The sequence below is a fragment of the Thamnophis elegans genome, chromosome 12 (assembly GCF_009769535.1).
Source record: "Thamnophis elegans isolate rThaEle1 chromosome 12, rThaEle1.pri, whole genome shotgun sequence".
Taxonomy (NCBI): domain Eukaryota; kingdom Metazoa; phylum Chordata; class Lepidosauria; order Squamata; family Colubridae; genus Thamnophis; species Thamnophis elegans.
In genome coordinates, this window is record NC_045552.1 from 40,142,919 (window position 1) to 40,154,637 (window position 11,719).

Genomic DNA, 11,719 nt, shown 5'->3' on the forward strand with positions numbered 1-11,719 from the left:
TGTGAAAAGAGCTGGATTATTCCCCTCAAGTAAGTGATACTATTGTTCTTTAATAAGACTTTCCTAATCAAGAAGAGTATGCATATATAACATGGCTAAGCAAAGGGACATGGTGGCTCAGTGAGTAAGAGGGTGAGCTTGTCGATCAGAAAGATCGGCAGTTCGGCGGTTTTAATCCCTAGCGCCACGTAACGGAGTGAGCTCCTGTTACTTGTCCCAGCTTCTGCCAACCTAGCAGTTTGAAAGCATGTAAAAATGCAAGTAGAAAAAATTTGAACCACCTTTGGTGCGAAGGTAACAGCGTTCCATGCACCTTTGGTGTTTAGTCATGCCAGTCACATGACCACGGAGACGTCTTCGGACAGCACTGGCTTTTCGGCTTTGAAACAGAGATGAGCACCGCCCCCTAGAGTTGGGAACGACTAGCACATATGTGCGAGGGGAACCTTTACCTTTTAAGCACATTTATTGTGTGCATAACTGGATCAACATTTCCAAAGCATATTTGTAAACCTTGATAGCTCTTGATTGTCATCATCTGTAGCTTTAAGGAGATACGTGGGAGGAATAACTGATGCTTAGAGCTCTGTATTACCAACTTTTTAACTCAAAAACACACTTTTATATCAGGTTCAAAACTACTTAGTTATACAGCCTCAGTCTCTCTTCATCCTGCACTTAACACAGCTGCAATACAGTTGTAACTTGTTTCAGAGCTGGGTGCAAAATTCAGTCCAACTATGTTGTTGACTTTATCAGTAGCCCATTTTAAAAGAAGTATAATGCAAGGAAGGAAGGAACAAAAGAAAAGAACCTTTGAGGCAATTTATATTTTTTGCCAAATTGGTCTAATAGTTGAAGGATCAGGCTAGAAGCTAGGAGACTCTTGTGTTCTAGTCCAGCCTTGGGCATCAAGACAGCTGCGTCACTTTAGGCCAGTCACTCTCTCTCAGCCCTAGGAAAGGGGCAATGGCAAACCACTTCTGAGAATCCTTGCCAAGGAAACTGGAGAGACAAACCAGGTTGTCACTAGAAGTCAAAAGGCACAAAGCAAAAGAAATATTTTTTTCTGCAGCTCACATGTCCTAGTAGTCAAAAACTTAAACTTATTCTCCAAAGCACCTGAGAGCAAGACAAGAAGTGACAGATGAAAGCTGAACAAAGACAGATCCAATCTAGAACTAAGGAGAAATTTCCTGACAGCGAGAACAATTAATCTGTAGGATGGCTTGTCTCCAGAAGTTGTGGGTGCTCCATCACTGGAGGTTTTCAAGAAGAGATTGGACAGTCATTTGTTGAGAATAGTATGGCACCATGATGGCGAATGTATGGCACACATGTTTGAAGTCGCACGAGAAGCCATGCCACCTGGCACGCGGGGTGTCGCCCGTTCCTCTTCCAGGTTCCTTTTTAAACTTTTTTTTTTAAAAAAAAAACACAAATAATACAAATAGTACATAGACATATGAATACAAAAAAAGAAAGATAAGAAAGGGGAAAAACACATATTACAGTGCATCCCCACCCCCTAGAGACCCTTCCCCCCCCCTATATTTCTTAGATATACAATATATTCCAATTGTGCCTTATCCCCTCCAAAACAACATATATTCTTGAGTAGGTTCATTCCCTTCGCCTTCCACCAACATTTAATTTTAAAAAGCCCATATTTCATTATAATTCCTTGCTTCAATCACCCTTTTTTAAAATTTAATTTCTGTTGTTTCTTTATCATTTGTTGCCATACTCCAAATTTCATTATACCACTAATTTCTTTGAATATCGCAATTTCATCCCCAATATTTAGCCATCACTAATCTAGCTGCCATTATCACATTTGCAATCAATTCTTTTTTTGTTTCATTTATATTCCATTTTTCCACCAGCATTCTTCTGGGTTCCTGGCGTGCATGCGTGCGCGATAATCAGCTGCCCTTTGTGCGTGTGGCAGTGGCGGAAACTGGAAGAGCTAGTCTTTTGTTTTCCAGCGTGAGCATGTGTGCTGGCCAGCTGATTGTCGCCTGTGCATGCACGCCAGTAAACGGAAGACTAGCTGGGGGGCACGCATGCATGTGCCGGGAACTGGAAGCTCATTTTCTGGCATGCACATGCCCCCTGAGCAACTCCTCTTCCAGGTTGCGTCCCAGACGAGAGTGTGCACACACACACACCCTTTTCAGCACTGAGGTTCGCCATCACTGGCATAGCATCTCCTGCTTGGGCAGAGGGTTCAACTAGAAGACCTCCAAGATCCTTTCCAACTCTGTTATTCCATAATTCTTCAATTCACAATGGTGTCCTGATCACTTCTTATCCGGAGACAATATATATTTGCCTGACTATCCTTCGGTGTTGGCATTGCATGGGGAAACTTGATGTGGATATAAGTGGCAGGTTTCGTGCTAGGCCCAGCAATATGTCTCAGGTCTCCAGATGCCTAACCTATATTCACAAACAAGCTTCTTGCCAGAATACTCCCATATATGACAAGATGGGTTTCTTTATTGCAAGAATAGAGCAACACACACTAAAAGATTTGCCGCTTTAGCGCACAGAGCACATTTCCAAGTGGACAATTAAGTGACCAAGGCTATGGGATGGAGTGGGAGACAGCTACGTTATGGCATTCTCTTGAGCATGGGAACTGCACATTTCAGTCTCACCAGCTTTATTTCTAATAGTAACTCTGCAATTACGGGACCTTGTTATCCATCTGACATATTACTGTTGGCTGCTAACAGTCAATTCCGTAGTAATAATTCTCCATGCAGTCTGGTCCTCGGAAATAGCCATCAATTCTTGCTTATTCATTCTTGTATGTCAAAGCCTTGCATTTTGGAAGTGGAGTTCAGAACATAACTTACAATAAATGCAGTGGTGGGATTCAAAAAAAATTTTTTTACTACCAGTTCTGTGTGCATGGTGAGGCTTGGTGGGTGTGGCAGGGGAAGGATCCTGCAATATCCCCATTCCCTCCTGATCAGCTGGGACTCAGGAGGCAGAGAATAGATGGGGGCAGGGCCAGGCAGAGGTGGTATTTACCGTTCTCCAAACTACTCAAAGTTTCCAGAACTGGTCAGAAGCTGCTGAATACCGCTTCTGAGTAAATGCATTATTAACGTAGGAGCCCCAGAGTTTAGAAGCCAATTGATTTTTTCCTACTCTGTTAGTGACATGGTGGATATATTTTATATCTTGAACTATACCTAGGTGTGGCATTTAAATGGTGTTGAATACTCTTAAGCCTCATAATTCTGGGACATAAGCTCCAAGTAGCTGCAGAAAAGGATTGGGGAGGGATTTTTATAGATATTTCACAGCGGGTTGGACGAGAAGACCTCCAAGGCCTTTTGCCAGAGCCGGGCTGGTGTGGCGGCTGGCGTGCCCACAGAGAGGGCTCTGCATGCCGTCTATGCCACGCGTGCCATAGGTTCGCCATCACGGATCTATCATATTTTTAGTCCCATCTATCTAGCCACCTGCACATTTAACTTCTTGGAATGACCACCAGGGCCAAGAAAAAAATAGTATCTCATTAAAAATAAAAAACAACTCGGACCTTCCTTCAAAAAGGAAACCTGAAAAGCACCATTGGTCCAAAGTCATTTGTACCAGTTGTATTTGAAACTCTCAGCAATGCCTCTATAGTAAACTCAGGAAAATCTTCTCTTCCTTTCGTGCTTCATAGCCACATGTCTGGTCTCCTGGCCTCTTGAAAGAAAGTTAACCTTGTTGTTGTGTTTGTAAAGTATGCTCTAATCTTATGACCAGCTGCTTCTCCTGAGCATTGATTCAGCGGCTTCAGCCTACTATATGTCACATGTTGAATGTCATCACTTTTGACAGGGGAAGCGAAGCGGATAACGTTTGCAGCGGAGACTTTAGATTTGAGCTGCCACGGGTGCCATAAGACAGGGGTCTCCAACCTTGGCGACTTTAAGCCTTTGCTGGCTGGAGAATTCTGGGAGTTGAAGTCTTCCAGGCTTAAATTGCCAAGGTTGGAGACCCCTGCCATAAGAGACTGTAAATGGTTCCATTCCTCCCCCAAAACATCCTGAATGAGAAATATTTTGGTCCCGTGTTTTCCCATTCAAGGAAGCTAAACTGAAGTGCTTTTAAAGGGGGGAGGGGGAAATACCTACAAGGAAGAGAGAGAGAAACAAAACCATCCAATCCAATAATAATCATGCAAACTCTTGAGTTTTCTATTTCTAACCATCTTTGTTTCATTTTCTTATCATTATTATTATTATTATTTTTAATATACTAATCAAACTGCCGGTTTCTTTCAGGTGGGTGTACATGGCATTAGAATAGAATTCATCAATGAAAAAGGATCAAAACGCACAGCCACCTACTTACCCGAGGTTGCCAAGGAGCAAGGTCATTGTTGCGCTTTATCTCATATGATCTGATCTGGGTGAAGAATTTAAACATATCCTAGGAACTTATAATGCAGTTTTTGACCTTGCCCTGATGTCAGATGACGGAGCGGCCCTTTGACTGTAAGGGATGACTCTTTTTAAATGCCACTTACACACTTGTAGAATGCAAATCCCTTGTGTCAGAGAGCACTTCCCTTAGATTAAAGGGATCCAGAGATAGGCAGCAGCGACTAACAAGGCAGCATGGGACGAAACAGTGGTGGAGAGACAGTGGACAAAATGATCCATCCAGATATAACAGAGAGAAAACTCCAGCTGTGCAGAAAGCTCTCTTAAAGGGCCACTGCCACCCTTTATGAAAGCAGTTCAGGGTTTGGTTTGGCCTCTTACCCAACTGCCTCTGACCCAGAGGTGCTTTCTCAAGAGGCAACTGGACTTCCTTCATTTTTCTTTGAAGATGTTTCGCTCCTCATCCGAGAAGCTTCTTCAGTTCCGATCGAATGGTGGGAGAGAATAGAAGGATTTATATACTTCTGCAGTCATCTGGTCGTTGGCACTTTTGTCTGAGAGCCCCTGAGGCCCCTTGGGGATTTATCTGTGCCCTCTGAGTCACCTGAATCCAAGTGCAAATGAGTGTGAAATGTTGGAACTGCTGGAAGGACTGTGTGGTAAACAGGAGAGAGCTGGTATCCTGTGTCTCCCCCTCTGCTGACAGTGGGCTGCTCAATTTACACTCTGATTCGGGTGATCCTAGGGGCACAGATAAACCCCCAAGTGGCCTCAATGACTCCCCGAGGGAATTGCTAATGACCAGATGACTGCAAGGAATATAAATCCTTCTATTCCCTCCCACCGTTGTTAGAACTGAAGAAGCTCCTTAGGTGAGAAGCCAAACGTCTTCAAAGAAAAACCAGAAAGTCCAGTTGCCTCTTGAAAAAGCCCCTTTGGGATAACCATGACCTGGATGACGGAGAACCTCCATGGACATTTCTTTAATGATTCTATTCCACCATTTCCTGCACACAATTTGGTCCCCAAACTTAGCTTTAGTGTGCTGTAGAACATGTTGAACGCCAAGTTCCATCATCCTGAGCGAGCGCCAGCTTGCAATGCCCTTGCATTACATGGCATCTCATAACTGAACACAACACTGATAACGAGGTAACATTGTTTATTTAGGATTATTCCTAGTCTTATGTTGTCTTTGGGAAATGTTCAGCTTTAACCAGCTTACCTGCGGGAATTCCCCCTAGAAATACAAATCTCTGGGTAATTTGCATTCTTTGCAACCAGTTCAACCTTTTTCCAAAACTTGGGAGAGTTGATTTTCTTTGTGTCTTCTCTTCCAATGACTCTCCACAGGCTGGGACCATATTCAGACCATAGATTCCTTATTGAGGAAAGGCGGTTATAAGGCTTCAATCACAAACGATTTCAGGAAAACAATAAAACTGACCAGGTAAGAAGTCCTATCCTGAGTTTTGCTGAGGTTGTGTGCAGGATCTTAGCTGTCCCTATCCCTGCCCTCTTCTGGATGGAGAGCTCTGATGTCATTCCTGGGATCTATTGATCTCAGCTTGAGAGTCATTTGAGTTATTATTACCATATTTTTGGAGTATAAGGCGCACTGGAGTATAAGATGCACCAAGATTTTGAAGAGGTAATTTTTTTTAAAGTTTTTGCATTCTGCAGACCTCCCAAACCCTCTCCACGCTTAATTTTTTTGTGAAAAATGGGGCATGCAGAGAGTTTGAGAGGACTGCAAAGTGCTTCTGGGGGCTTGTGGGGCAGAAACGAGCAAAAACAGTCTGTTTTTCGCTTGTTTTTGCCCTCCCCAGCCCCCAGCAGCACTTTGTAGGCCTCCCAAACCCTCTGCACATCCATTTTTGTGAAGGGGGCAGGGTTTGGGAGGCCAATAATGCTGTATTCAGTGTATAAGACGCATCCAGATTTTCACCCTCTTTTTCGGAGGAAAAAGGTGCATCTTATACTCCGAAAAATATGGTAGGTTTTGTATTGGGTTTTTATTTCTGTAAACTGCCCAGGGTCACCATGAGTGAGTTTAGCAACCCCATAAATTTTCTTAATAAGTAAGTAAGAAACCATGAGAGTTGAAACCTGGCGGGGATGAGTTTGGGGAAGTTATATCTTAACCAAGTAAGTCTTCCTGGTCTTAATGCTGTTGAATTTTTCTTGTTCTTCTGGTTTTCCTTTAATGCTTAAACCAGGCATGCCTAATCCACAAAGCTTTAAGGAAAGCTAGTGATGCGGCCGTACAAGATATAATAAAAATATTTTAAAACTCAAAGCAGTTGATTTTTATATACATTAACAATATTAAATATTTCCTATGCAGTCCAAAACAATTCCTCTTCAATCAGTGAGGCCCAGGAAGCCAAAGTCTTGTCTTAAATCTGAACAGAATAGTGGAAAAATAATTATTTTTCCAGGCTTAGCAATAGCACTTAGATTTGCATACTATCCCATAGTGCTTTACAGACCTCTCTGGACGGTTTACAGAGCCAGCATATTGCCCCCAACAATCTGGGTACTCATTTCACCAGCCTCGGAAGGATGGAAGGCTGAGTTAACCTTTAGCTACTAGTCAGGATTGAACTCTTGACAATGGGCAGTTAGCCTGCAATACTGTATGCGAACCACTGCGCCACCAAAGGCTTTAGGGGATTAAACTTGTCCCTTTTTTGTCCCTTTACCTCCTTCCCCCCTTTCTCTCTCTATCCCCTTTTCCCCTCACTTTTCTTTTAGGTATCGTAGTGAGAAGATGACCGTGAGCTACACAGAATACCTTGCCCACCGACAGCATCACCACTTCCAAAACGGCATCGGGCACACCCTCCCCCCCTACAACCATTATTCCTGACACTGAGCCGTATGACCAGTCTCTGGACTTTTCTGCAAACCTCTTCCCAGGAGAACCCCCTCCTTCTTGGTCTAGCTATCTCTATTACTGTACCATTTTATGATGATAATTTCCGTTGCCATGTTGATGCTTCTCCACGGCAGGTTAAGCTCACCATGGCAACGGGTGGAAACGCTGCATCGTTACAAAGATCCCCTTCGATCTCTTCTCTCCTCCCCTCACACACTTTTTTTTAAAAATGAGTCACTGTGGACTGGCTGGGTTTTCTTTTTTTTTTTTTTTTTTTTTTGTTATGACAACATAAAAAAACCCGAGGTCTTTTTTTTTAATAGCATTTTAAAGTTCTACTTCATTTATCACTCAATTGTATCAATCACCTTTTTCTGTGAAACTGTCAATGGAAGGAAAGAATGCAAAAGCCTCAGGCTAGAGAAGAAGGAAATAGAGTAGTCTGCTCTTAAAATCATAAAATATTGGATCCCAAGACAGAAGCAAAGCAAAGATTGCCTTGAATAGGAGGAGTTCTTCAGCAGTTCCCCAAGATAAAGCTTGTAAGAGACTACACAGACATCTGCTTCCTGGTCTGGTTGGGCCAGATAAATAACAGTGATAAGCTGAATTAATTATGATGAGGAACAGATGGTGATTTTGGTTTGTACCAGGGGTGTCCAACCTTGGCAACTCCCAGTTATTCCCCAGATAGTATGAGTGGCTGGGGAATTCTGGGAGTTGAAGTCCACAAGTCTTAAAACCACCCAAGTTGGACACCTCTGGTTTAGACATAATCATAGCAAGACTTTTATTACTGACCTGGATTGAGGTCCTGGTTCGAATCCTTTCAAATCACTGGAACTAAAAATTGGGCAGATAAATAGTCTGTGTCTCCCCACTCCCAGTTCCTAAATCTGCCTTTGGGAGGATGCTGTGATCTGCCAAGCTCTATCCTCCATCAGTAAATTGATAAAGGGCATCAGTCAGAGTCATTCCCAGATTCTTTTTTCAACTTCTCAGATGTTTCTTGTGGAGTTTAATCAGGACTAGCAGCTTGAAGAAACGGCCGAATTAGGAAGTCAGCAAATTTTGATATTAGTGCCTTAGGGGCCACAAGTTTTGGAAAAAGGAAGGGAAGACAGCAGAAGCACAAGAGGAGATGCCTATTCCAAATTCTAAACTTTCCAGGCAGGTGAAAAAAACGTTCTTTGGAGAGCAGGATCCAATTTTTTGTCTCCTACCTTACAAGGCTTGCCCCTGTACAAATTAGCCATTCTTTATGGCACAATTTTTGGTGCTTTTGTTGATGAAAAGAAAACCAAAGTAAGGTGCACTGAAACAAAAAAGAGAGAAGAGAGAGCAAAAGAAAAGCTCACTGATTTTTAGAAAAACCGTAAAGGATAATAATTTTAAATTAAAAATCTAAGAGCAGTTACCTCTTTTTAATGAAGCTGCAAATGCAGCGCTAGAAATATTTTTGGATAGCAGACAGAGGGCATTGTACCAAGTTACCGGAATCGGAATTGTTAACCATTGCGGGGTGGAAATAGCAGAGGTAGCTCGTCCTAACCGACCTTGAAGTCTACAAAGGGAGAATTCATGGAGTTCTCGTTTCAAAACTCATACAAACTTTAATGAAATAGATCTCAGAGCTCTGTTTCAGAGATCCTTCTTGGTCATTAGAAGAACGTCTTAGAGGAGGCAGATACCATTTTGGCAGAAGTCGTTCCCGCCCCCTCATCCATTTCATCCCATTTAGGGATCTTCATAGACATAGACTTAGAACCAATAGGAAGCCGTATCACAGGCTCTGAAGGATGGTTGAAAAGAATTGACTAGGGTCCCAGATGGGGAAGCCAGGAGAAAGCCCATTTCGTCAGTCTTTCCTTCCATCCACAGTATTTGAACGTCTGAATATTAACTTTCTGTTTTGATGCCTTAATTTTCAAATAAGCAAAAATCCTGGAAAAGAAAAAAAAAAGAAAGAAAAAAAAGGGCAACGGATGAGGAAAAGAACCCGTTGGAGCTTCAGTTTGAAGTTCTTGGGACGTCTTTCCCTGTCGGGAGGGTGGAAAAAGGGGTTGGGTTTTTTTATGTGAAAAGTATTGTCAGTTGCTGTCTAATTGCAACTTTCCCTGTTTTGCCTTGAAAGGGAAACTTGAGCACAAGTTAAAAGCAAAATTTCTCTGCTGCAAGCATTTGGAATATCTACCATTGCCACCCAACATACAAACAAACACACAAACACACAACACACAACACACAGCCATCTTTCTCATTACAGTTCATACTTCTGGGTGAGCTCAATGTTAAAAAGTTTTTTTTAAAGAAAAAAAAAGATCTATTATATATATTAAAATATATATGTGTATTTAAAGGTGCTAATCATCTTAAGCAGGTCACGTGACTGGTCATGCGGACTCTAAAATCATATCAGATTTTTTTTAGAAAAAAAATCCTCAATATATGCAGATGTTATACAGAATTTCTTACCAGTGTAATAATGATATGCTGATTTAAATAAAAATAAAAAAATCCTGCAGGGTTTGAAGGAAGAGGTCAGCAATACTTCCCACCGTGGCTTGGAGGAGGAACAAAAAAACAAAAAGGATCATCTTGTCAGCGTAATGCACAATGTTGTTTTTTTTTTAATTTTCTCTCGTTTTGAGTGTCTCCGTATAGCTATCCGCTTTGGGAACTTAATCAAAAAAAACAACAGCTGTCGTTCAAAGGGTTGAACAAACTGGAAAGGTGCGCTTTAAAAAAAAAACCAAAAAAAACCTCCAGACTCTTTTGAACCTGTTGTAAATCTATATGTTTGTTTTGAGAGCTATTCCTGGAATCTTGCAAGGCTGGCGAGATGCATCAGCGATAACCTTGGACATATGGGTGGAGATCTGTGGGCTTCAGTGGCACCTGTGCTTTGTTTTTCGCTGGTTGCGTTCCTTGGGTCAGGGAAGGGCATGGCCATGCCATGTTCCGGCAGGAGTCTCCAACCTTGGCAACTTGACGACTCGTGGACTTCAACTCCCAGAATTCTGGCAGCTGAAGTCCGCAAGTTGCCAAGGTTGGAGACCCCTGCCTTACTAAATTGCCCCAACCGTGCTGCCCTCCTTAGGCATTCCCCCCCCCTCCCCAGGCCCAAAGTAGCTTTTGCGGTTCCTCTTCCATCTGCAAAGCCGTGCCCGTTTCCAACCTGGGATTTTTTTGGTCCCTGAGCCAAAGGTCGGGTGTTGTTCAGGCAGCGATTGTGTTTTTCTCGCCTTATTTCATTCCAAAAATAATAAATCAAAAAGGCGGTTTAGTTTTTAGCTTTAAATGTTTTCTTTCTTACACCTGTGTGGTGAAGGACAGTTTGGGAACGAACGTCTGGCTGAAGCTCAGAGAGAGGAGGAGGCGATGGGGGCCGACCACTGGCCCATCCGGGAGAGATGCGGGTGCCGCGCGGTGTGCATTTCCATGGTGCCATCTTGGCTCTGGGGTTGGGCATGGGGTCCCGCGAGGAAGGAGGCTCCCTGTGCTGATGCACCGTCAGCCGGGAGCACCTGGCCCACCCACCCACCCCATCCCACCCCCATTTCCTACGTTGATGATCTCAACTTCTTGATGTGTCTTCAACTTGTTTCTGAGTTCTTGAAACTGTTTGGAGTAGCCGACATTATTGTGTGTTGGACTGAACCAAAGACACCTCCAGCCGAGCCTCAATGCTGCTTCTTAAAAAAACAATGTCTGCCTTCCGATCCTTCAAAGCCTCTGCAGGATGCAAATGGGTTAACTTTTTTTATTTTTGTACAGTTTCTAACTGATTTTTTGCTAGTGATGTTAATTAAGTTTGAGGAGCCGCGGGGGCTCCTCCGATGAAATAAAAACTGGTGACTTTTATGTTTAAATAAAATAATATAGAAACCCAACATGTGCCTCTCAGATTCTAAGGGTTTCTGGTTATACTTCTTCTTAAGACCAGCAATGATTCTTTATATACAAAGATGCGTTTTTTTTTTCTCCTTGTTTCCTTTTTTATTATTACTGTTTCGGAAGGAAGGAGAGAAAACTTTCCTTCTGCTCTGAAGCCAGTGGTCACACTGGTACATAAATGCACTGAGTTAAAACGGAAAAAAAAAATCAAAAAAACTTTTGTAACAACTTATGACTGTTTTTGTATATCAAAGCTGATTCTTTCCAAAAGATTTGGATCTAGTTTCTAAGTTATTTTAGTGTTTTATATGTTACAAGAATTAATTGTTCACCAGCATAATAACTAGTTATCTTCAATGGAAAAAAGTGACATAGGTGGGCAGATGATCTACCTGGAGTAGCTCAGAAGCCCCTCCCCCTACTTTTCCTTTGACTATCGATTACAATATTATCACAGATTACCACAAACCTCCTTCCATAAAGACTAGATTCTTATTTCCATGTTTATTTGCTATTAGTGTGAAGAAACTGTTGATTTTTTTTTTTT

The 11,719-nt window shown here is 42.4% G+C and overlaps 1 protein-coding gene across 2 annotated transcripts in view; it reads left to right on the plus strand.

Moving 5' to 3' along the window:
- AMMECR1 (AMMECR nuclear protein 1) overlaps window positions 1-11,719 on the plus strand; it is a 111,969-nt gene extending 100,250 nt beyond the window's left edge. Inside the window, exons 4-6 of one of the 2 annotated variants that reach the window (XM_032227604.1) lie at window positions 4,293-4,383; window positions 5,748-5,844; window positions 7,161-11,719. In XM_032227604.1, coding sequence (XP_032083495.1) covers window positions 4,293-4,383; window positions 5,748-5,844; window positions 7,161-7,266 — 294 coding nt within the window. In that variant the 3' untranslated portion in view covers window positions 7,267-11,719. Of the gene's footprint in view, window positions 1-4,292; window positions 4,384-5,747; window positions 5,845-7,151 lie in introns of both variants that reach the window. The other variant, XM_032227603.1, reaches the window with a different exon arrangement.